We start from the raw sequence: 24,958 nt of genomic DNA, 5'->3' as shown, positions 1-24,958 counted from the left end.
ACTGTCAATTAATTTGAAGTAGCTAACTCTTTTGTAAATGTTAATCTAGACGCTCCATGATCATTCCAGAACACCCATTCACAACTTACCCTAAATTTCATCCTAGGGCATAAAACAAAAACTTTTCTGTCCTGAAATGTGGAGTGTCTAGATTAACATTTACAAAGATGTTTGCTAACTGACTGATTACTAATTAACTCAAATTTCAATTAAAATAGGGCTACAAACTCCGGTCTGCATATACTCTGGAAAAAAGGAACATTTTAGAAAGATTGACTAATACATTTTAACTAAGTGGGTTTTACAAACATGTTACCCCCTAGTGTAGATACTGTAGTGTTAAAAAAAATTTTAAATGTGTTCGCTTGTCCTGGTCAACATTAGAGAGCATAGATTTCACCAGGAACAATTGATATGTTTTAAAAACATGTCTCCACTCAGTGTTAATGTGCTTTTAAGCACCACTTATTTAAAATGTGTTTGCTAAACACATTTTTTCTAAAGTGGATAAGAATTAAACCTCACAATATAAACCAAAAATCATTTAGCTGTTCTCTATTAACTTTACAACACTTACGTGATTCACTAACCAATAAACTCAATGGAATGGAATTAAAAAATGAATTGTTTAATAACTGGAAATAGCAACAAGATGGCTAATTACAATGCTGCCAAATGTTAAATTACTTGGCTATATTCAAAAGGTTGGTTTTTTTCCCCCTCGCATTTGCATTGCATGCTCATTTTTAATTCCACCCTCAGATACTCATCCAACAGTCCCTTCATTTCTAGCATCTGTTGGCCTCATGTTTACAAACTGGCCTGATTCCTGATTTACACACACAAAACTGCCATTAATTTCGGTGACACTTATCAAAACATAAGGGCTGCAGCCCTGGGTTAGTGTTAAATAAAATGGCATAATTGAACCAGGACCAAAAAGGCTTTACGGAAATATTATTGATTGCACACTGAGTGGAACGACCCAACAACAACAAAATACAACCCAAAGAGAAAAAAAATCGACAACCAATAAACACATTATTTTCTATTGTATGTCACTAAGGGGCAACTCTAGCCCTCATTAGATCGGAGGAGAAACTGGCGGCAGGGGAGGAAGACTCCTCCATCAGGCTACAGAAGCTCTGCAGCTGATTTACCTGGTTCACCTTTGGCAGAGAACAGAAGAAATGCACGTAGCTTCAGACCAACCCAGCCCCATCCTCTTTTTCTCCTGTACAATGCCATCCAGGAGGCTGCTAGCACACAGCAGGGTTCTGCAACACACACACACCCAGGCACACTAAAGCTACACTAATTCTGCAGAACAGAGGTCCTTTGGGGTGGCAGAGTAAGAGGTGTGGATTCACCTGACGGCTTGTCTATACTGGAAATGCTACAGCGGCAATGCTATAATGCTTCAGTGTAGATACTACCTACACTGATGGGAAGGGTTCTCTCGGTGGTGTAGGTAATCCACTTCCCTAATTTGAGAGGCCTAGTAGGTAAGTCAACACAAGCATTCTTCCTTTGACCTCGTACTGTCTATTTAGGACGTTAGCTCGGCTTCGCTAAATCACTCATGGGTGTGGATTTTACACACCACTGAGCAATGTGGCTAGGTTGACCTAACTTTTTAGTGTAGCCCAAGCCTCAGTAAGTGAAATATGCATCTCATGATGCTGCCACTCAAATGTTGCCATTTATTTCAATGGGAAAAGCATTAGGGCTTGATTCAAGACCCATTAAATCAATACACATTCCCGGGTTTTAGATCAGGTCAGACCCATAGCTGCAAAAGTATATACTATGTCTGAAGATGACAACTCATTTATTCTTAGAGCCTGTCTACACTATGGCTGCTATAGCAGCACAGCTACGGCACTGCAGCTGTGCCACTATAGTGCCCTGAGTAGATGCTTCCTACATAGATGGAAGGGGTTTTTCCACGGATGTAGTTAATCCACCTCTCTGAGAGGTGGCAGCTAGGCTGATGAAAGAATTCTTCACATCCCTGAGCTACATAGCTGGGTCAATCTAATTTTTAAATGTAGACCAGCATTAGAGTCATCAGAAAGAAGGGGCTGATTCTGCAGTCATCACACTGGGGAAAGAACTGTGGAGTTTAATAGTACTTTTGCCTGTAATATGACTATAGGTGTGGTCCAGATTAGGAAACAATATCTGAACCTTGACAACACGTAGGGCGCTCAAGACCTGATCTAGTAAAATTTAAAATCGCAATAATTTTAAAGCTAACTGCTGTAGAACAATAATTAATAGCAACATCTCTTTCCCACAACAGACTTTATATTATTGGGCACTTGTCATTTTTTGTCTTAAAAAAAGGCATACCTCTGGGCTTTCTACAGATTAAATTATGCTTGTCAACAGATGCAAATTACTGCCAGGCATTCTCCCATTTCACTGGGTTAAATACCCAATTGCAGAAAGGTTTGTAGCAATTTTTAGCCACACATTTATTATCTATTATAAGCTGACTGGAATGCTGAAAAGTCATCCAGGTAATAGGACAGGCTAATGTGTAGGCAATTAAAGCTCTAAAAATGGCCTCTCTTCTGTCACCTCATTGAAGGCATTTAATCCCTTCACTGACAATCTGGGTGCAAAGTATATACACTCCATCTTCAACTTCTTGATTCTAATCCTAGAAAGGGAACTAGTTGGTACAGAGTTCCAGTGGGACCCTGCCCAGGCTAAAAGGTCAGCACAGGCATAAAGCTTTGTAGGACTGGGGCCTTCCATTAAGATTTGAAAAACAACTGCACTTACTCATGAATGTAGAAAGTGTAAGCAAAGCTAGACTAAAAACAACCTACACGCTCTTGGGAATGATTCCTTTCAGAGCATGCTCAAGTCCTCTCTCACATAGTTATTTCAAGGTCTGACCTTCATAAAGAAACTCTCCTGAGAGAAGCAGTCCATACTTCTTTATCAGAGTGCTTCACTTTAGGACAAGGCAGACAGAATAACTCCTCGTTCCCCATACCTGTGACACACAGTTGCCAATTAATAAAGTTTCCTCAGCATGCACGTTTGATTTTTTTTTTGTATCTTTGTATTTACTGAGTTCAGTGGTAATTGATATGTAGCTAAAAATCCTCCCCATGTTTTTTTTTAATTTAGAAAATGATAAAAAAGTCACAAAAATACAGGGGCAGAAGGCAAAGAAAGGAGAAGGGAAGATTTGCTTTTCTCTCCCCTTTATTATTTTAAGGATGAAATAAAAATACTATGGAGGCACAGGTTAGCTCCATAGTTAAGGCTAACGTGAGTTTTGCATTTAAAGCAGCAGTGCCCAGTCGTGGCACCCAAACCACCTTAATCCTGCCCTGTAGTGACACCAAAGGTATGTCTACACTGAGACACGACATGTGGGGTGGTCAAACACCCCTCCTCCTGAACCTTTAAATTGTGCCGCACTATCAATATTTACATGTTGCCTCTTTAAAAAGGTGTAGTCTTAACTCAGATTAGCTAACCCTGTTGGAGGTATTTGGGTTGAAACAGCACGGCAACACAGCTTTTAACTTGGCTCAGCAGCTCAAGTTCAACCCTGAGCTGCCCTGGAGGCTTCAACTTGAGCAGCTAACCCAGTTAAAAAGCCAACTTGCTGTGTCTTCACTGTTATTTGAACCCAAGTTAGCAAATGTAGGTTAGCTAATCCAAGTTAAAACATATCTTTTCATGCAGTGTGTAATCTAGGTGGGGGGATTAAAAAAAATCTAATGAGTCTTTAAAAAACAGTTTAATCGAACATGTAACTTCAACAACTATTATGCATTAATTACAATTGTCTAGTTACTGCATGATGTTACTATTGGGCAGAGTTAAGTTTGATTAAGGAAAAGAACATCTCCATACCTTCATGTTTGGATTTCTTAAATTCAACTTTAACTCTGAATTTCCTGGGTTTATACCACTTACTTTGGGGATAATTATGCCCCTATAATGGTTTTACCCTAAACATCTCATATATACTTCCAAAATTAACTTCATTTGAACACAGATTTTGTGTTGGAAAATATATACACACATGCGTGTGATACTACAGTTCTTACCTTTAAAACATCTTAAATGAATTTGCCTTGTGTGGTATCTTTGAAAAACCAATATACTGCAATGGAAAAATCACTCTCTTTTGCCATAGCTATCAAAACAAAGCAACTGTTAAGCAACCTTAGTGCTTGAAAACTACTCTTCCTTTAAAAAAAGCCCTCCAGTAACCTTTACCTGCAGCTTTGGACTGTCTAACCGTGGGTCACTTTTTCAGTGTGTAGAGCCATAGTTTTCCACCAAGAACCTCAAATAGCACTGCATGCATACCCCTCAGGCCGTTTTGTTCTCCCAATACCCAAACTGGCCAAGCCTGCCTCCTTGCAGCAATGTTTATGGGAAGGGGAGAGCCATTTCTTTAATTCCTTGACTTTGTACTTGGGCTGTCTCATCCTTAAGATTCCGGTTTTCAATGTCAGAGTTAGTTGCTCTTCTAGGTAGCCACAAGTGATTGTCCCAAACTAACAGTATCCAAGACCCAGTTCAGGTTACTTTGAATTTAAGTTGATTTTATTGTCACATCAGCAAATGGAAAGATCATAAAATAAAACGTATGTGGAAATAAACTCTGAATCAGACACTACAGAAAGCAATGCTTAGTGAGAACAAAGCTCAGAGTACTGAAATATTATCTATACAGCACAGCAGAAAAAGTCCTTGCTCTCCCTCAGCCTACAGCTGTTCATTTCAGCCATCTAGAAGAAAGCTCACTCACATGTTCAGCAAGGTAGGGGTGGATGGGAGAGAGAGAGACCTTCATTTTATAGCCTTCTGCTTAGGTCATTATAATGTGCCATTTCCTCACCTCCCCTGAACAGTAATTAACTTTTAACTTGTTTTCCACTAAAATGAAATGCATTCCTTTTCAGATGCCAGCTTATGCTAAATAAACAATGCCACTTTATGTTTCCCAATACATACAAACATTTAAGCAATACTGGGTCTGATTCTGATTGCACTTAAACTGGTATAAAACAGATGTACTGTAAAGTCCAAGTCACCTGAGTTGTGTGGGTACAAACAGATCAGAGGCAGACTCAGTATCTTTAAGTACCCACACCTCCACTGTCATATAGAGTTTTTTGCTCAACTTGCTAACAATCCAAACACAAGGCATGTTTTGGGAAAGTTCCTATCTGGTCAGGGAGGCAAAGTCACACAGCAGAAATAAGATTAATTAAGATAAGAGACACCAGATACATTTTGACGTCAGAAAGATTCAGATTTAATTCAAAACTATAAATCAGTCTTTGTAACAATATTAAATGAAAAAAACTTACCCTTAAGGTTCAATTAAAACTGAACTCTCAAATCCTCAAAAGAAATTCCACAAATTGATCTTTTAAGTCAGGGAAGCAAATTCATTATGGCATGTGAACTAGCCATGCGGCCATAAAAGAAGAGTGCCTAAATAGAGCATAGAAGAACTTCTACACCACTGTCCAGTCAGGGATCTGTGAATTTGGTCTGCAGCTTCCTGTGGCTCCCTGGTCTACAACTACATGGACAATGCAAACACTGCTCTCTGCATCGTTTGTGAGGCTTCATAGCACACACAGGACCCAGGTCATGGATTTCCGAAGGAAAGTTTTCCTTCTTCTCTATGGAATCTTTTCCATCAAAGGGATCGAGCCTCACATAACATCCTCTTTCAGTAGAAAATTATTTAATCTTTTGTTAGATTTGAAGTTACTCCCATTTGATGCACAATCTGATTATACAAGCAAGTCAGTAAAAGCAAGCATTTGCACATGAACCGCTCTGTTACAACCATCAGCTGTTCAAACCAGAAAGCACAATACATATTTTACTGGTATGGGTGTGGTTAAATGGATGCTAGCAAGATTAAATATAAAGACAAGATTTTTTAAAATCGGAGCCCACATTAAGGCTCCTAGATCTAAATAAATGGCCTAATAAGAGGCCAAATGTTTAGAGGTATGAGCACTCAACAGTTCCTATTAAATTCTGGCCTGATTTTCAATGGGAGTTGCTGAGTGCTCAGCACTTCTGAAGAGCAAGAACCTTTACCTTAAGGTGCCCATTTCTGAACACAGAATCCTAGAAATGTAGAAGCAGCAAAGAATCCTGTGGCACCTTATAGACTAACAGACGTTTTGCAGCATGAGCTTTCGTGGGTGAATACCCACTTCTTCGGATGCAAGAAGACTTGCCACAGGATTCTTTGCTGCTTCTACAGAACCAGACTAACACGGCTACCCCTCTGATACTAGAAATGTAGGGCTGGAAAGGGCCTCAAGAAGTCATCAAGTCCAGACCTCTGCACTGAGGCAGAACCTAGTAAACCTAGACCATCCCTGACAGGGGTTTGTCCAACTAGTTCTTTAAAATCTCCATTCATGGGCATTAAGCCTATTCCAGAGTGTGATGGGACACCCCCTCATTCTGGTACAGAGAAGACTAACAAACTCTTCCTGGCCTCTTCAGCGCTAACAAGGCACACTTGCAAGGTTTGTTCAGCCTGGAGGGAGAAGAGCTTAAAAGAAGAAAAACTTACAGCAGAAAGGGGCAGTGAATAGGAAGAAGGCTATTCTGTCCCAGAGACTGCTGGTAACAGAGGTGGTCCAGCTGAGGAGGAGACAGCCACCTCATGCACCGCTCATGATGCTGGCCTGACTGGCAGCAAAGCAGTACACCCCAGAACAAGAGGCAAAAGGTAAACCCCACAAAGGGGCAGTAGACTGACAGACTAGGCCCATAGGGCTAAATCCCAAGAGACTGCCTGAGAGACTGGCCATCTTTTCAGCCAGATCCTCTTCTCTTGCAAGGGGAGGAGAGGAGGATAAGGCAATCCTTTGCCGGTGTGCGTTTGCCTCAGAGAGCTCCCCCAGGGGCTGCCAACTTGGGGAAGAGAGAGAGAGAGAGAGAAAGTAAATGACAGAGTGGGACCTGGTGGGGGGGGGGAAATTCAGGGAGCCCCTGCACCCCACACAGACCTTAACAACCCTCACAGTTAGAAAGTTTTTCTTAATATCTAGCCTAACTCCCCCTTGCTGCAGATTAAGCTCATTACTTCTTGGCCTACCTTCAGTGGACATGGAGAACAATTGAGCACAATTCTCTTTACAACAGCCCTTCGTATGTTTGAAGGCTTATTAGGTCCCCCTTCAGTCTTTTCTCACTGATTAAACCATGCCCAATTTTTTAACCCTTCCTCATAGGTCAGCTTTTCTAAATCTTATAATTTTTGTTGATCTCCTCTGAACTCTCTCCAATTTCTCTACATTTTTCCTAAAGTGTGGCACCCAGACCCAGTACTCCACCTGAGGCCTCTCCAGCATCGAGTAGAGTGGAACAATTTCCACCCCTGTCTAGTATATGACACTCCTGTTAATACACCCCAGAATATTAGCCTTTTTCACAACTGCACTGCATTGTTGACTCATTCAACTTGTGATCCACTACAACCCTGAGATCCTTTTCAGCAGTATTAACACTTAGCCAGCTATTCACCATTTTTTAGTTGTGCATTGGATTTTCCTTCCTATATGTAGTCCTTTGCACTTGTCTTTATTGAATTTCATCTTGTTGAATTAAGATCAATTTTCCAATTTGTCATGTTCATTTTGAATTCTAACCCTGTCTGCCAGAGTGTCTGCAACTCTGTTCCATCTTGATGTCATCCAGAAATTTTACAAGCATTGTCTCCACTCCATTATCCAAGTCATTAATGGGCACGTGCACACACACAATTTTTATATTAATGTCTTCACCTGTGTTACTAACACAATTATTGAAATTGCTTTCACTATTAATGCTGTTTGCTTACTTTTTGTCTCTCTCTTTACTTGAAAAGTGAAACTAGAGTTATCAGTTTCACTTTGTTTTAAAAAAATCAATTAAAATATACCTATTTCCATTAGTTTTTGTATACACTTAATCGTCTTAGTCTTAAAAAACACAATCAAAATGTTGAGTCTAAATCTATGACAATGAAGATTTAAAATTGGTGTCTACTGTAGCTTAGTTGCTGATTTTTTCCTTTAGCATATTATACTAAAGTACCATGGCAAATACGCTCAAATGTTTTTTCCTCTTTCCCAAGCAAATAAAGGATGACTCCTCTCACTCAAGATGTGAGATGACCAGCATGGCAGCCCAGTATGAATATTTGGCATGAAGGAAGAAAGTAACAGCCAGAAAGAGCCAGTGGTGAAGCAATTTCTACAATTTCCGGCTGTATTATATACTACAGCTACAAAGGGACTGAACCACGGTTAGAGAACTAAATGGACAGATCCAGCATGCGACTGAGTCATATAAAAGACATAAATCACCTGAAGACATCCCCATTAAACTTCAGACATTGCTCTTAATCATCACTGGGCTTAAATCCGTTCCCAGTTAAACATTCCAATCAAGGGTATTGTATAAAAAGACGGCAAGCAGTCAACAAATCCACAAAATATTATTTCATACAAGAAATTCTCAGATCTGGAATTTTAAAGCATACCAGTTACAGTGACACAGTCAGAGAGAGTGAAAAAAATGAAGTTTTCTGAAAACAAAATTTTGTAATAAAAAAAAATTCTAGTGCCTCAGTGGGAGGTGCTGGAAACCTGAAATTTGGCAAGGATGTAGACCCTAGGAGATGCTTTCCAGTGGTCCAATGAAAATAGTTTTTGATGTGGCAGAATTATAAGGGTTTAACAATCATGTACTTCACATATGCACATTTGTTTTATCATTTAACAAAAAACAATCTGCCAGTGTTCCATGGGCAATGCCCACATAAATAGATTCATAATTTCCATGGAATAGATATATTCCACCTGATCTGTGCAGATGCATGGGTTAGAAAATTGAGTGGGATTTCAGTTTTAAATATGTAGGTGCTTTGTGGAATATGGTGTTGTGTAAGGAATCGGGGCTCAAATAATAAAGGTGCAGATGGAAGAGAAGACAGGATTCTGAAGAAGGCTATAGCCTCTTCCAAATTACAATGCATAAATAAGAACACAAAGGCTGCTATTTCATTCCTTGCACATGTTGTGCAGTCCACAATGTTCTACTAGCATACAGCAAATATGGAATTCATTTCCATCAATTCCTTCTTCCTTTTTTCTAAAAAAGCTTGGAAGTTCTATACAAAACAGCTGCATTAAATGAACATTAAGGCTACAAAGTGAAGCAACCAAACGTTAGGAAATGCCAATATTAGGGCTGTCTATTATTAGGGATAGATTTTGTGCTGCACCTCTCAGGAGTATCCCTGGAGGAGGAGCCCTAAAGCTACCTTGGTGCCTTCTCAATTCTGCCAGCTCCAGGAGCTGGTGCCGCCCTTAAGACTGCTCTTACGACAGCCTCCCCATGGCTCTCAATGAAATGTTTCACAGTTCAAAACAGCTGTAGTGATGAACATAGCAGCCACTCCCTCACCAGGGTGCTGCAAGGGCTATCAGAGTACAGGTGCCACGGGAGGGGGACTATGATCTGGCCTTCAGTCTTTAATTATATGATCACTTCTTATTTTTTCCCCTCACAGAACCCACGACTTATTCACTGTGCACGATGGACTGATCAGTGAAGGAGGCAGATGTTTAAAGTTCATTTTTTTCCTTTGTTATTTAATGTGTGGTCCTGTGTCTCATACACTGCACAACAACATCAAAATTCTGCTAAGAGAAGAATTTTTCCTTCATTCTTAGACTTTCCTATGATGCCACTCACAGGCGCCTCTGATCACCTAATGTTACTGAATTTACTTTCAGAATAACCCTGTGAGCACTCCATTTTACAGATGGGGGAACTGAGCAACAGACCAATCAAGTAATTTACCCAAAGTCACACCAAAGTGAGACCCAGTTCAGTGTCTTAAACACAAGAGCATCATTTCCCCGCCCTGAGGACTCCTGTCTGACTTCCTGACTAAATCAGCTTCATAACAAACTACAACTTCAGTGAATGATCCAAAGTTGTTCTGGGCCCAGGCCTGTCCAATTTGCATACTGAATGAGGCAGGAGTCCTGTGGAAAAAATATTATAGGACCACATTAGTTAAGATTCTATCATAAATGCAACACATACATGCAGAGCATGGAATTATAGCTAATATGGAAAAGGAGCCATACAAAAATCAAGCAGATTGAATAGGTACAGAAGCAATCCACTTACTATCTTTTTGCTCTCTTCCCTGCGGCCAAGTTCTCGAACTCGCTCCATGATGGCCTCCTCGGAGGGCTTAACTGTTACAGAACTGTTGCTAAGAAGGGTAGCTACTTGCTCTTTAAAAGCACTCAGCAGGCTCTGAGCAGTCCTGGCCTCGTCTATGCTGCTTTTCAGACTCCCATCCATCTCACTGGAACATCTCTTCAGGTGGTGCAGTTCCTGCTTTGAGGCTTCCCAAGCCCTCTGGCTAGCAGCCAGCCTATCTTGGAGGCTTCTGATCTCCCTCTCTAGACTCTGTTTGGCTGTTAAAGCACTGTCCAGCTCCTAAAATACAAGAAACAGAAAACCAGGCTTAATCCAGGCTAAAAATAAGGACTGGGGACTAAATGGCTAATTTTCAGCATGGAGAGGTGAGTAGCAGAGAGGTGCAGGAACTAGTAGCATTAGGGCCAAAATTGTTCATTGTGGGCCCAATCTTGCAAGTCCTTCACAGACAGAATACCTAGTGAGGCAAATAGGACTCCCACATGCATTTGTTATCAATTACCTTCATGGTATAGCGAATGGGGAAGTAAGATTTGAAGATGACACAAAATTACTTAGATCTATAAATACATTGCTTAGATTGTGATGACTTTCATTAAGAAAAACGGTGACTGGAAAACTCAGTGGTGGATGAAATTTAACACAGACAAGTGCTGGTAATGCACACTAGAAGAAATGGTGTAAAATTTAAAACTACTTGCATATACTGATGAGGTCTAAATTAGTGATATAGGAAAAGATCAAGGCAACATCTCAGCACACTCCATGAAGACATCTGAATAATAGAGCCTCAGGGGTTTTAAAAACAACAAAAACAAGAAACAAGCATACCAGGATTATTTCCACACAAAACAGGGGCGTGGCTAAATGAGAAAAAGTTATAATAGCATATAAGGAAAGTGCAAATATTCAAATATTGATTGGTTGCCTCATCTCAAAGACGGCACAGATGAGAGAGGTGGAGAGATGAAGAATAAATCAGATTAGAAGTGTGATGAGGAGACTTTCAAAGAAGGAGAAATTTAAAAACTGGGACTATGCAGGGCCACATCATGTGGGGCCAAAGTTGTCAAAAGGAGGTGAGGAATGTCAATATCAAACTAGCCAGCCTTCCCCTTGAGCCTACAGTTACCCCTGTGTGTGAATATTGCTCAGTCTGGGAAACAACACAGTACCTGTGATCAAGTCCTGGCCTTGACCACCTTTATCGAAAACAGTTTTTGACAAAATCTAAAGACAGGCGCCGTCTTCTTGGATTTGACTGCCGCCTATGACACAATTTGGCACAGAAATCTTTTATTTAAACTCTCTCAAGTTGCCCGCATTGGGTGTTCAAAGTAATAGAGCTCTCTTTCTCCAACACAGGCAGTTTACAGTACACCTGGGCAATTGCTGTAATTATTGGCAGTGTCAAATCAATGGCTTCCCTCAAGGCTCAGTTCTTTCACCAGGGCTGTTCAATGTGTACATCAACAACCTGCCAGCTATGCTCCCGTGCAAGTTCATCTATGCCAACGACATCTGCTGTAGCCACCAAGCTGTCCTCAGAAATTGACAAGATCTTGAATGAAGATATGAATCTCATGGCAGAGTATTGTAGTCAATGGCACCTGCGGCAGAGCTTTTCTAAAACTGTTTCTAGTGTATTCCATCTGCATAATGCAAATGCAAACCAGGAGTTAAACATTTTCCTCAATGGCCAATGCCTGCGGCATGATCCAAACCCAGTTTACCTCAGTGTGACATTGGATAGATCATTAATGTATCGCAACCATTGAGGAAGACAGCAGTCAAAGTCAGCACTCAGAACAACCTGCTCAGAAAATTGGTCAGTTCAACCTGGAATGCGAGCACCCAGAAGCTTAGATCATCAGCCGTTTGCCTCTGCTATTCAACAGCAGAGTACGGTGCTCCTGTCTGGTGTCGCTCATCTCACGCGAAGTTGATCGATGTAGACCTTAACAAAGCTATGCATATTGTGAGTGGGACTCTGTTGCCATGGCTACCAATACTTAACATAGCACCACCCCATATTTGCCATGAAAAGGTCTCTTTCACACTGCAGGCTAAGATCCATGAGAATAGCGACCTGCCGCTGTACACAGACCTCTTCGACCACCCAGCAGCTCGCTTGTCTTCTAGACACCTGTAATGAGGTTGGCTCTCACCTTTTATGAGCACCTCACATGGTCGATGGGTTCTTCGGCAAGTCTTCAGTGACTCAGCCCTCCAGCCACATCACACACTGTCTGTAGGTGGAACAGAACAAACCCATTTTGATATACAGTCTTTACCTTCTCCCAGCCCTGGCCTGGGGCCATACCTCCAGGGCTTCCTTCCTTAAGAGACTATCTTCCTGCAGCCCTCCCTGGGCTGAGTTCTTGCTCAGTCCCCTCAGCCAGTCAGGAGCTCCTTCTTAGCTCTCCAGGTCCCTGCCCACACTGAGATTTCCATGGCCCTGATGCTCTTTCAGCCAGCCAGGAACACGATCATCTCTTCCAGCTCCAGGCAGCAACTCTGCTGCTCCTTTTTATATGGCCCTCCTGGCCCCTGATTGCCTGCTCCTGCAGTCCCTCTCATTGGCTGCTTCCCTTGCAGCCACTCTAGGCCACCTGGAGAACTTCTCTTCTGCTCCTCTCTGGACCAGGGTGTGGTAGGGTTCTGAGGCCTCCAGAAAGGGGCCTCTAGGCCTTGTCCAGCCTGTCACAATTTTCTTTATGCCCATTTATGCCACCACAGGACATGACGGTGGAATCTGCTTGGCACAAGTGGTCAATGAGGACAGTCCTTAATCACTCTCTCATCACTGATGCAACCTGTCCATCAGGTTTTGATCTGCCAAGGCACCTGTGTTCATCTCTGACTATGTCACATGTCATTGTCGACTGCCCACTGACTTATTTCGATGGCAGGCTACCGGCTGCCCACCTGGCTGATGATAACACCATTAAATGGCTGGGTATGTTGCACATATGCCGACAAATCTGGACTCTGCAAATTTAGGGGACATGGCAGGATAGGTGAGGCAGGACGGCAGCCCTATCTAGCATCCCTGTAGAATCATCTTTAGAAATTCCTGAGGAAGTTAATTCTTGCATAGTCCTTCTATGTCCCTTAAAGGGAGGGTACACAGCAGGAATACACAGACAACGATAGCAAAGGTCCCAAAGGAGCTATGTTGCCATGAGATACTGGAGCCTGGGGAATAATGCATAGGGGCTGCTGCTCTGTGAATACTCCAAGATCCTGGGAATATTCTCATGGATCTCATTGGATCTCACTGTTGTAAAGCCTTGACCCTTGCCTCATCTTGTGTAAACTCTCAGCGCTTGCCAAGTAAATTTTCTCTTCTTTGTGATGATCCAGTCATCAGTTTGAGAAAGAGATAGAGGCAGTAGATATGTCAGGGGTATATAAAATAAGGAATGGTATAGAGGCGGCCAGTTGGACCACGCTGCATACACTGTGCTGTGAAATAAGAACAAGAAGCCATTCAATGAAAGAGAAAACATTTTAACACAGACAAAACCAAAAACATGGTTCTGCTTCATTTAATCAGCCTGTGAAACTCTTTGCCCCAGGATATTAATAAGACAAACAGTTTAGTAAGATTTTTAAAAGGATTAGAGATTTATATGAATAAGAATAAACTCCTCAGTCAAACCAGCTGGGATTATGATGTAGCAAGGAATATAATCCTTCACACTTCAGAGCACTGTTTGATTAACAACTAAGAATGGGAAGGAATTTCCCTTCCCACAAGGTACAACTTTACACGACGAGGTGGGTACATTTACAGGGAGTCATTTGCCTTCTCCAGAAGCATCAGGTTTCAAATATCATGGGAGGCAGGATACCAGACTTAATTGGTCAGGTTTGTTGCAATGTGATAATCCCTGTTTTAACTATATTTAAGAATAAAAAAAGAAACAAAACCATATTAATTAGGTAAATACTGTCATTACCCATTACTAAACTAATTTTAGAACTGTCAACCAAATCTTGGCATAGTTCATTTTATTTCCCTTCTTCAACTCTAAAGAGGTCCTCTTAACAGAGAAATTATGCCCAGAATCAAATTATGGGTATTATAGGAAAGAATGAAGGGAGGTCTATTCCAATTATAATATTACTTCATCAGTCTGTAGATTTCCTTTCGCGGGTTGCAGCACAACAGCAGCTAGTCAACATAAGTGTGAGCATTAACCAGTTATGATCTCAGTTTATTTTTTTAAAATTTGCAAACAAATACAGTTGATTCAAAAGGCCACGGTACCGAAATGACAAATTGGATAAAATAATTCAAAAGGAACACAATTATCGTGCCTCTTTCTCATTTTAAGTGTCATGGGTTATAGCAAACCATTTATTTTTTTTAAAACTTTATTTTTAAGAGTCATATTTACAAGTCAGCTGATGCATAAATCTTAAAAAAATAAACAAATGCAAGTTGAAAAATGTAGTAAAATTTCTATGTTAAAATTAAATGCTGAACAGCTTCGTAGATATAGTTTATCAGGTCAATATATGTATTTAACACATTTTTAATTATAATTTTTAGGATGGTCTTGCCAATCTTAGCAAATGTTGGAACTGCAGACAAGAAAATGCCAATATCTCAGATAGTCTGTGTATTCATAAAAAATTGTGCATATTACAAGCCAGATCAAAAGCCCACTGAATTCAATGAAAAACTCCAACTGACTTCAGTGGATTTTGAATCATGGATTGTGGAGTCATGCTGCTAGCCAGGATTTCTCAGTGTGCAAGTCAAATGACTATTTATGATTATGAAGTATGAGTTTATTATACCATACAAATAATCTGGTATCTGACAGACAAGATACTTCACTACCAGTTCCTTTAATGGAATCTTTAGGAAAACATTTTGTTAAATATTATTCAATGAATTTCTCTCTATTTCTGAAGAACAAATTTTACAGCAATTAAAAAAAAAAAAAATTCTGGCTCCAATTGCATCTCCGGATACTCCTAATTCTCTATGGAAGAATACTTGTAATACTCCCTCAAGCTTACTTCAAGCAATAAATATGGATTTCTTAGCATACATTTCTACTCATCTATCAGACTCCTACCTCAATAGTTCTATACGTTAATGCGGACTTACACAACATCTGCCCAGCTACCACTTTGAGAAGGCAGTAACCGGGGATACAGTTGTTGAATGAGAGTGAAAACATCACTCTATCGGCATATAAGGAAACATCAACAGTAAAGCAGAGCTCTCTAACAAAAGCATTTTAATCTCCTAATATTCTAGAGCCTTCATGAACTTGAAGGTGATAACAGAAAAATACTTCTTTTAAAACTAAGCATAAAAAAAAATATATCCAACCAAACACCCTAGCCTGATAAGAGTTTTCCAAACTAAATTTTGTTGGTAATAGCATGTGTTGAAATCTTACCATAGTTTACTTTCATTTCACACCATGTTCTTCTACTGAAAAATGCATTTTTCATTTCTAGAAATAGATCTCTAAGACACACAGACATGCACACTAGAAAATAATTTACCTTGCTAAGCTTGTCCATGTCTTGGGAGTAGGCTACAGCCTTTTTCTGCTCTTTGCTGACTTCCGAAACAAGCCTCATGATGGTTTCTCTGCTAGCTTTTGACTCTATCTCATGAACATTGATAGCCTCTGCAAGAGTGGCAATCTGCCCTTTTAGCATTGTATTTTCTTTATGCATCTGATTGACCTAGACAGACATACAATTCAAATAGTACATATTACTACAATTCTTACAGTTTCCTGTTAACGATTGTCTTCACTCATTTAAATGCATTCTCTGTTCCTTGTCATCATTAAAAATGTTGTTTGTAAAACCTTTAGGGTCAGATCTATGACTATGTTCTTCTATTCATTTCCAATGTTTCCTTATAAACAAAGTAGAAAGAGCCCATAATATACCACGAGAAAAGTATGCCTTAGCATAGCAAAGGTTAATTTGGTTTAGTTATCCACATACAAATTCTCAGCACTAGATCAATCATCATCATCTGGAGGGCTGTTGTCATTTCTGCATGTCCACACTGGTGATAAGGCAGGGCAGAAAATAAAAATAGATTATACAACTATCTCTATGTGGGAAGCAGACAGCTTTTCCATAAGATTTATGGCTAGCAAGCATTTGGAATGGGAAACCAGCACTGGACATTGAGAAGTGATTTTACATTTGAAATATTCTGAGTCATAGGGAGCCATGTGATTTGGCAGCAGACTCTTCTTGACCATATGAGAGAGTAAGGCTATCTCCTAACAAAAAGGATTTGGGGAGCTCTTTTGAGCAGCAGCCAGAATTCAGGGAAAGACGAGCCCCAAGCATGATCTTGATCTGTTGAGGTAATGCTGCAGTAACTCCAAGAAGTGTAAAGCCCCACAGGTCTAAAACCCAAGCCTGTAAAACTACCAAGTAGCTGGCAGCTCCAGTCTGCCACCCAGCAGAAGCTGTAACCAACTTGCACTCCATTTCCCATGACCCCCTGCGGACACAGACCATGGGAAGTTCCACCTCAAGAGTCTGACAGACAGCAGCCCCATGGCTCCTGATTGGCTCACTGCCCTATATAAAGCCAAGGAGCATTCCAGGAAGCGTCCAGGCAACTGGCCGCTCTGTAGCTGCCATGACCTTTCCTGCTCGATCTCAGCTTGATTTGAACTTTGCCACCTGACTCGAACCTTGAAACCTGACTTAGACTCTGACACTGGCCTGGACCTGACTACAAACTCCTCTGCTACTCCCAGCCTCAGGTTTGCCACTGCTCTGTCCCTTGGCCCTGACTGCCATTGTGGGAATCCTACAAATCTGGGGTGGGGAATATCTCATGACACTTCAAAACGAGCAGAAAAATACAGGATTATATGTCCCCTTGAGTCCTACTTGAATGATGACTAAAGGTGAAGGTGGCTCCTATTCTGTCTTTAACTCTAGTCATTGCTGAGAGAAAAGACATAGATGAGGGGGGGAATCCAGAACAAATACTCTGTTCTAATACACACTGCTTTCAGTGTACCCCTTAGAAAAGAAGTAGAAGTGAAAGACTAGCCAGAGAGTGCAAAAGATGTATTAAAGGCGGGTAGGGAGTGCCACTGAGTTCATTTTCCTGAATGGGAGCTCAGCTTTCAAAATTTTGGGAAATGCTGGAGGAGAAAGGTATTAAAGATTTTGTATAGCATTCTCTCAGAACTATGCATAATGAATGAATAAAATTCAATTGTACCTTGTAGTAATTGTGAGTGTTTTGGTACAGGTTCAGAATTAAGGTTGTTTCAGTGTGTGTCCCTGAGAATGTTTCTGTTTAATGGCATGACTGCATTAAATGAGTGTTAAGAGTACTGCCAGAATTGTCGTAGTGGAATTTTATAGTTTTTAATATTTTTAGACAAGCATTCAGTTGTATGTATTTTCTTGATTTGTACTTAGCAATCGTAATTGTAAGTTAATATTATAGGAACATACATAAGGCCTCCCGGAGTTCAATGAGAGCTGTGGGAGATCATCACCTCTGAAAACCAGGCCAATACTTGTAAACACTATTTTTATGGTAATGTGCTCTGTATATCCTTATTTGACAACAAAATTCTGATCTTTAACATTAAGTTGTTTAAACAAGTGTTCTGTTTTTCTATTATAAAAGAAAATTGCAGTATTAAATTTTCTACATCAAACCAAATATTTCAAAGACAGTGCATCCTTCTACATTAATATCTATTAGAGCAATACAATGCAGTTAAATATTTAACAAGTCTCTTCAGTATGTAGGAAAAAATAACTGCACATAAACACCTTTGAAATTAAATGTTTGTGTGGTTCCTCTTTTCCTCTGATGTCTACATCCAAGAATCCAGAAAGCTGTGCTAAGAATTCACCATGCTTCCAGTTGATCTTAGAAGCTTGATTTTTGCTTTCTTCACACTCATTCAAATATTTGCTAGTCAGACAAAACAAACACACGTCAGGAGGAATATTTACAAACAGTATTTTCTAAAGCAAAAGGCAAAATTATCTCAAGCTCATTGCTTCAGCCTACCTATTCTAGCACAACCTTCACCAAAGTTAAATGTGGTTTAATGCATATACTATGGGCCAACAGGGGCGGGGAGCACTGTTAGATGCAGCACATTCTGCCTCTAAGAAAACAAGCGCCTCACAGACTTATCAAATGATGCCCCTCTGATGATGGGCTCTGAAGATCTCTCATCAGTCCATGCCAGCAAGATGTTTCTATGATGTGGTTTGTTTGGTAGTTGTCCTATTATGAGTAAAGCATGGGTTGGAAAGGAAGGAAACTCCAGAAGCATTCCCCAATACACACCCTTGGAAAAATACCACGTATTAAAATCATGTTCTGTATTTTAATAAATAGCATAATTTTTGTAATTGAAATTAATAAAACAATGACTATATTTTTAAACACACTGGATGAACTACTGGTTCCACATCACCAATTATGCATATTTAAGAGGACACTTAACTCTTTGGTTGAATTTTTTTTTTTTTTAATTTCTGATGAACAACCTTTACTCAAAGCCCCAAGAGAACAGAAAACTCACATAAAGCCAGACACTTTCGCCTTGAATTCTGCACAGAAGGGGAAGTTACTTTTCAGTTACAGTAACTGGACTCCCACTGCAGAACCCCCAAATACTTAAACACGGTAGAGGGGATGGAAGGGTGAGAATGTGCATATGGACAACACATCTCAAAGAACTTCCCATTCTCCTCCAGGTGATTGTCCATATCCATATACCACTGCTAGTGACTCTCAAGCAGTAACTGTGCTAAGGAGGTGGGAACTAAGTGCAATTATTTAAATAGAGAGTGAAGAACTGCTATACTCTTTGGGCCTGGAGGCCTCAGTCATGATGTAGTGTCTTGGGAACATGTACATTGATGCCCAAGTGGCTGCTTTACAGATGCAGTACAAATAGGGTGACTAGATATCCTGATTTTATAGGGACAGTCCCGATACTCTGGACTTTGTCTTATACAGGCGCCTATTACCCCTCCATCCCATCCCAATTTTTTACACTTGCTATCTGGTCACCCTAAGTAGAACCTCAGAGTTACAAACCTCGGGAATGGAGGTTGTTCATAACTCTGAAAAACACATTATGTTTGTTCTTTCAAGTTTACAACTGAACATTGATTTAATGTAGCTTTGAAACTTTACTATGCAGAAGGAAAATGCTGCTTTTAACCATCTTAATTTAAATGAAAATAAGCACAGAAACAGGTTCCTTACCTTGTCAAAAAAAAAATTAAGCTTTCCTTTTTTCTTTTTTGGAAGCAGTTTACGTTTAACACAGCACTGTACTGTATTTGCTTTTTGTATTTGTCTCTGCTGCTGCCTGCATACTTCTGGTTCCAAATGAGGTGTGTGGTTGACTGGTTAGTCTATAACTCTGATGTTCAGAACTCTGATGTTCTACTGTGTTTGATAATGGTAGACTTCACAGTGATGCTGCTGGTACAACTTGCACTCTAGTGGAGTGAGCCCTGATGGATGGTGGATCTACCATGGCCACTTCGCGGCATGTTTTAATACCATCAGAAATTCAGTTTTATGGTATCTGGGATGAACTTGCAGAACCTTTTGACCTCTCTGTGATGGAGCTTAACATAAAGTCTTAGTGATTTTCTAAATACTTCGGTTCTGTTTAAATAGTAGGCCAGTGCTCTCCTGAAGTGTAGAGCAGGGTTTTTCAATCCCCTGGGTTGTGACCCAAAACTAGGGTGCCAGAATGTGGCACACATTCACATAGGAAGCCCGGAGAGGAGAGTGTCAGGTCTTACCCCTGGGGTGAAGGCAGGCCCTGGGCGGTTTCAAAGCCCACCCTGCATTCACTCTGCAGTGGTCCTGTAAGGCTGGCTGCACTCAACTCCCTGCTCCAGGAGTTGATACCTGGTGCACAGGATTGCAGTGCTGCTCAGGTTTGGCCCAGCTGCTCCTCCAGGCCAAATTTGAGTGAGTGGTGCTGTGACCCTCTGCACAAAGTCACTACATCACTCTCCCAAATTTGGCCCAGCAAGCCCACAGGCTAAATCTGAGCAGTGCTGCAACCTCAAAGGTCACACTGCCTGGAGTGAGGAGCCGAGCTCACCCAGTTCCATGGGATAGGAGCCACATAAGTTGCCACTATGGAATGCCGGGTGTAATTATTTCGTATTTACTACATTAATGTGTATATTGTATTTCTTACCCACAATATATTTAGTAAACCAGACATTTATTTTTGCACTAAAGCTATTTACTGGTCACAAGAAGCCATCAAAGTTTAAAAACAGGGGCTAAACCCAAAAAGGCTGAGAACCACTGGTTTAGAGTGTGCAACATCGCCCCAGATTTGGATGCATGAGGTTTTGGGGGAAAATACCGGTAAGTGTATTTTTTGGTTCTAGTGGAAGTCTCTCACAATTCTGGGGAGACATGTAGGGTGTACGCTCCACCTTGTCTGGGTGGAGCTCTATATAGGGTGGGTCAGCCATCAGTGCCTGAATCTCCTCTACTGGGTTGGCAGAAGTTATAGTGATTAAAAATGCAATTTTCACAGAAAGGTGTAGAAAGGAAGAAAAGGCCATAGGCCAAGGAAGAGTAGGTCCCTGAAGGCTGAGAGTACCACTTTTAAGTTCCATGAGGATCCAGGTTCCTTGATTGGTGGGAATACCTTAATTAGGACCTTCAGGAACCTAATTACTAACAGATTGAGGAAAAAATGGTATAGTCCTCCACTGGTGGAAGATGAGCTGAGATGACCAGTAGGTAATGCCTGACTGAACTGAGTGATGGGTTCTTGCATTTTAGTTTGGGTAAGTAGTCAAGAATTTCAGGGATCAAGGAATGATGTGGTACCACTGATTTTTGGTGGCACCAGTGAAAAACATCATCCATTTTGGCAGGCAGGTTTTTCTTGTTGTTTCTTTTCTGCTGCTTATTAGAACTTCTCTAACTAGAGAGGTGCAGGCCTGCTCTATAGACAACAACCACCCTTGCCGTGAGCTGCAAGGATACAAGATTCAGGTGTTAGGTCTATCACTTGTTCTGAGACAGCAGGTCTGGGAGCAGAAGAAAGGCTCAGTAGGTCTGTGAGCTAGAACTGTCAGGGCCACACTGGAGCTATGAGAACTAGCTTGGCCTAGTCCTGTTTCAGTTTGCAAAGTACTCTGGCAATAAGAGAGGCCAGGGGGAAGCATATATCGCAGGGATTCTCAAATTGGAGGTCGGGACCCCTCAGGAGGTCGCGAGGTTATTACATGGGGGGTTGCGAGCTGTCAGCATCCACCCCAAGCCCTATTTTGCCTCCAGCATTTATAATATTGTTAAATATATTTAACAATGTTTTTTAATTTATAAGGGGGGGGGTCACACTCAGAGGCTTGCAATGTGAAAGGGGTCACCAATACAAAAGTTTGAGAACCACTGATATATCAAGTCTCCTGTCCACAGTAACATAAAGGCATCTGCGATGGATTCCAGTCTCATTCCACACCTTGAGCAGAATCTCAGGCACTTGTTGTATTGAGTGGCAAACAGGTCCATTTTGGGATTGCCCCAGTCCATGAAGATGTCCAACAGAATCTTGTCTTTGATCTCCCATTCACGATCTCGGAGGAAGTATCTGCTGAGATTGTCCACAAGCATATTCTGCAGTCCAGGTAAGTGTATCTACACACCAGCAATAACTATATGTTTGAGGCACCCGTTCCAGAGCGTGATGGCTTCCTGGCAGAGCGGAGAAGGCCTGTCTCGAAACTATTTTGTTGATATAAAACATGGTGGTCATGTTGCTGATCATGATTTATAGGGACTGCCCTTCTATTAGGTGGAGAAAGGACTCACAGACCTCCTGTATGGTTTGAGTTTTAGGAGATTGATGTACGTTCTCTTTGCCTTTGGGGACCATAAATCCTGTGTCTTTAATGTGTCCATGTGAGCACCCCACTGTAGCAAGGATGTGTCTGTGACTACGGTCTTCGATGGCAGGAGCATCCAGAGGTCGACCCCTCTGCAAGCACTCTTTTTCCCCACCATTTCAGTGAAGACAGGACCATGGGCGAGTTAATGAGGCATCCAGGCAATTTTTGGAGGGTGTGTAAAACAGCTTCTACTAATCCTGCTAGCAGTGGAGGTGAAGTCTGGCAAGCGGTATCAAAAAAGTGCAAGAAGCCATATGATCTAGAAGGGCAAGTGTAGAAGGGTTCGGCCGGGTTCGGCCCTCTCCGGGGCGACGGGGAACCAGACCGCCTCGCTAGGTCCGTCGGGTTATTTCGGGGGAACTAGCCTGGCCGCGGGGTTTCATGCCGCCGCAACAGTAGAGATCAACAAACAGCTCTATTCCGCAGACCCAGGCCCTTGTACCTCTTCTGGGTAGCTTGCCACAGGCAGGCTCAACAGCTTCCCCCGGGTCTGGTCGGCATCAGGCCTCGGCTGGTCTGGCCAGTCCTCAGGTCGGTCGCAGACTGCAGGAGTCTCCCCACCGGGAGCTAAGCCACAGGCATCTGGCTTCTCGGCGGCCGGAGCTCTAGTGAGCTCTGGGGTTGGGCTTTTGTACTTCCTGTCCTGTGCCCTGACCTCTCGGGGGCGGGCGGAAGCTCCACTGGCTCCGCTCACTTTGGCGTCCGGAGGGGCTCGTCCCTCTCCGGGGCAGCTGGGAATCAGATCGCCTCGCTACAGCAAGGCGCAACCTTCCATTGGTACATGGATTTCCCTCCAACTGAGAGTTAGAATGGACAGGTTCTCAAATATGTCTTGAGGCATATGGGCCCTGGATGTGGAAGAGTCTAAGATCACACCAATGAATTCAATCCTCTGATCTGGGATTACCATCTATTTCCATTTGTTGACTTTCAGGCCTGACCTCTGAAAGAGGTTGAGTGCATTTTGGATGGCTTCAGAAACCTGTTTAGGAGCGGTCCCCCATATAAGCCAATCATCCAGGTAAGATTATTTATTGATGTTAAATCTTCTCAGGTAAGCTGCCACTACTGATAGCACCTTGCTAGATCTCCTCAATGTTGTGGAGAGTCCAAAAGGCAGGGTTCAATATTGATAGTAGTCCTGGCCAACCATAAATCTTAGATACTTCTTGTAGGCAAAATGATGGAGATGTGGAAGTACTCATCCTGCAGCACAAGATATTTGAACCAGTCTCCAGACTCTAGAGTTGGGATTATCAGTGTGAGGGGTACCATCCTGAACTTCAATTTGTGAATGAATGTGAGGTTCTACAAGTCCAGGATGGGTTGCCAGTCTTCCTTTTTCTTCAGGATAAGAAAACAGCTGCTCTAAAACTTTTTCCCCTGGACTGAGGAGGGACCTCTTCCATCACACTGAGAGAAAGGAGCATGAGGACATATTGATATTATAGATCCTTGTGAGAAGAATCCTGGGAAAGGGGAATTGAGTGTAGGCACTGCTGGAAACCAGATGGTGTACCCATGTCTTATTGTGTCTTTGGCTCATTGGTCAGGGGCGAAATAGCCAAGGGAACCTCACGGGAAGGAATGCCATCACATCTTCAATGTTAACTATTTCAGAGACTGCTCTAAAAACACATGTCCAAAATGACTAGTTACATGACATACCATCAAATTTATCATGTCCTATTCATCAATTTTTTCCCCAATATAACAGTGAGTTACCCCCATGAACAGCATGTGTGTACAATATGTTCTCTATGACTACTGTCTCACTGGAAGATACGCCAACCAGGAATTATCTTGAAAGTTAATGAAAATAAATTTCTTAAGTGACAGCAACAGCACATAGCATTAACCTACTTTTTTTTTTTTAAAAAGACAGAGTACATTTGATCAAGTGAATTTCTGTAGAAATACCTGCACCTCTGATGTGTCTGAAGCCACAAGACTGACCTAGCAAAACTAACCTGTGTGTGTATTCTGATCTAACAGTGTATACACTTTTGTTTGGCATGCATACGGTCCTGAAGACTGTTAAATTGATAAAGTCAGCATAGGACATTGCATCTTTTACAATGTAAAGTTGTATATGACAAAAAACATTGCCAAATGAATAGTGGGAGGGAAAAAAATCAATGGATTGGAGTATCTAACAAAAGGCATATCAGAACTGCACATGCTGGTAGATACTGTATGTAAGCTTTCTTCCTACCCTAATAGCTATCACCAGCAATGGTTCTCTTCCTCTCTCTTGGCATAACTATAACTACAAACATACCACAATATCTGAGCATCTTGATATTGAATTATCCAGAGTGGTGTATGTAATAGAGAAAAATACAAAAGGTTATATTAATGTAACATTATTAGTTACAAATATGAAAGTTCAAATACACGGAAATGAAAAATTTAAAAAATTTTCACAGTAAGTTGAGCCACGTAGTACAAACTGCATATTTTCTAGTGTATACTTACATAAAAAGTAATATATTCATGTATGTTTTTAAAAACAAATACACAAATTGAAATTACAATGCATGTATAGCATAACTGAATTTTCCATATTATAAAAACCTTACTTTTCTGGTTTCATGACTATTGAGCATTTAAATATGCAATCAAGATCTTAAGCACAAGTTTTTGTATTTTCACTTCCCTGCTTTTTCTTTCACGGAAAATCCAAGCTATTAAGCTGGAAGAGCTCACAAACTCCACTGGTGAAGCTAATGGATCTTCTAAGCCCTTAGAAATTCAGACTGGGGAG

The 24,958-nt window shown here is 41.2% G+C and overlaps 1 protein-coding gene across 1 annotated transcript in view; it reads right to left on the bottom strand.

Annotated features, from left to right (window-relative positions):
• CCDC170 (coiled-coil domain containing 170) overlaps positions 1 to 24,958 on the bottom strand; it is a 71,060-nt gene that overhangs the window by 29,628 nt on the left and 16,474 nt on the right. Inside the window, 3 exon segments of the mRNA XM_045009796.1 lie at positions 10,213 to 10,530; positions 15,787 to 15,972; positions 18,061 to 18,205. Coding sequence (XP_044865731.1) covers positions 10,213 to 10,530; positions 15,787 to 15,972; positions 18,061 to 18,205 — 649 coding nt within the window.

This window comes from Mauremys mutica, chromosome 3 (genome assembly GCF_020497125.1).
Source record: "Mauremys mutica isolate MM-2020 ecotype Southern chromosome 3, ASM2049712v1, whole genome shotgun sequence".
NCBI lineage: Eukaryota > Metazoa > Chordata > Testudines > Geoemydidae > Mauremys > Mauremys mutica.
The sequence above is the reverse complement of the archived record's forward strand: the minus strand, read 5'-3'. Positions and strand labels throughout refer to the sequence as shown.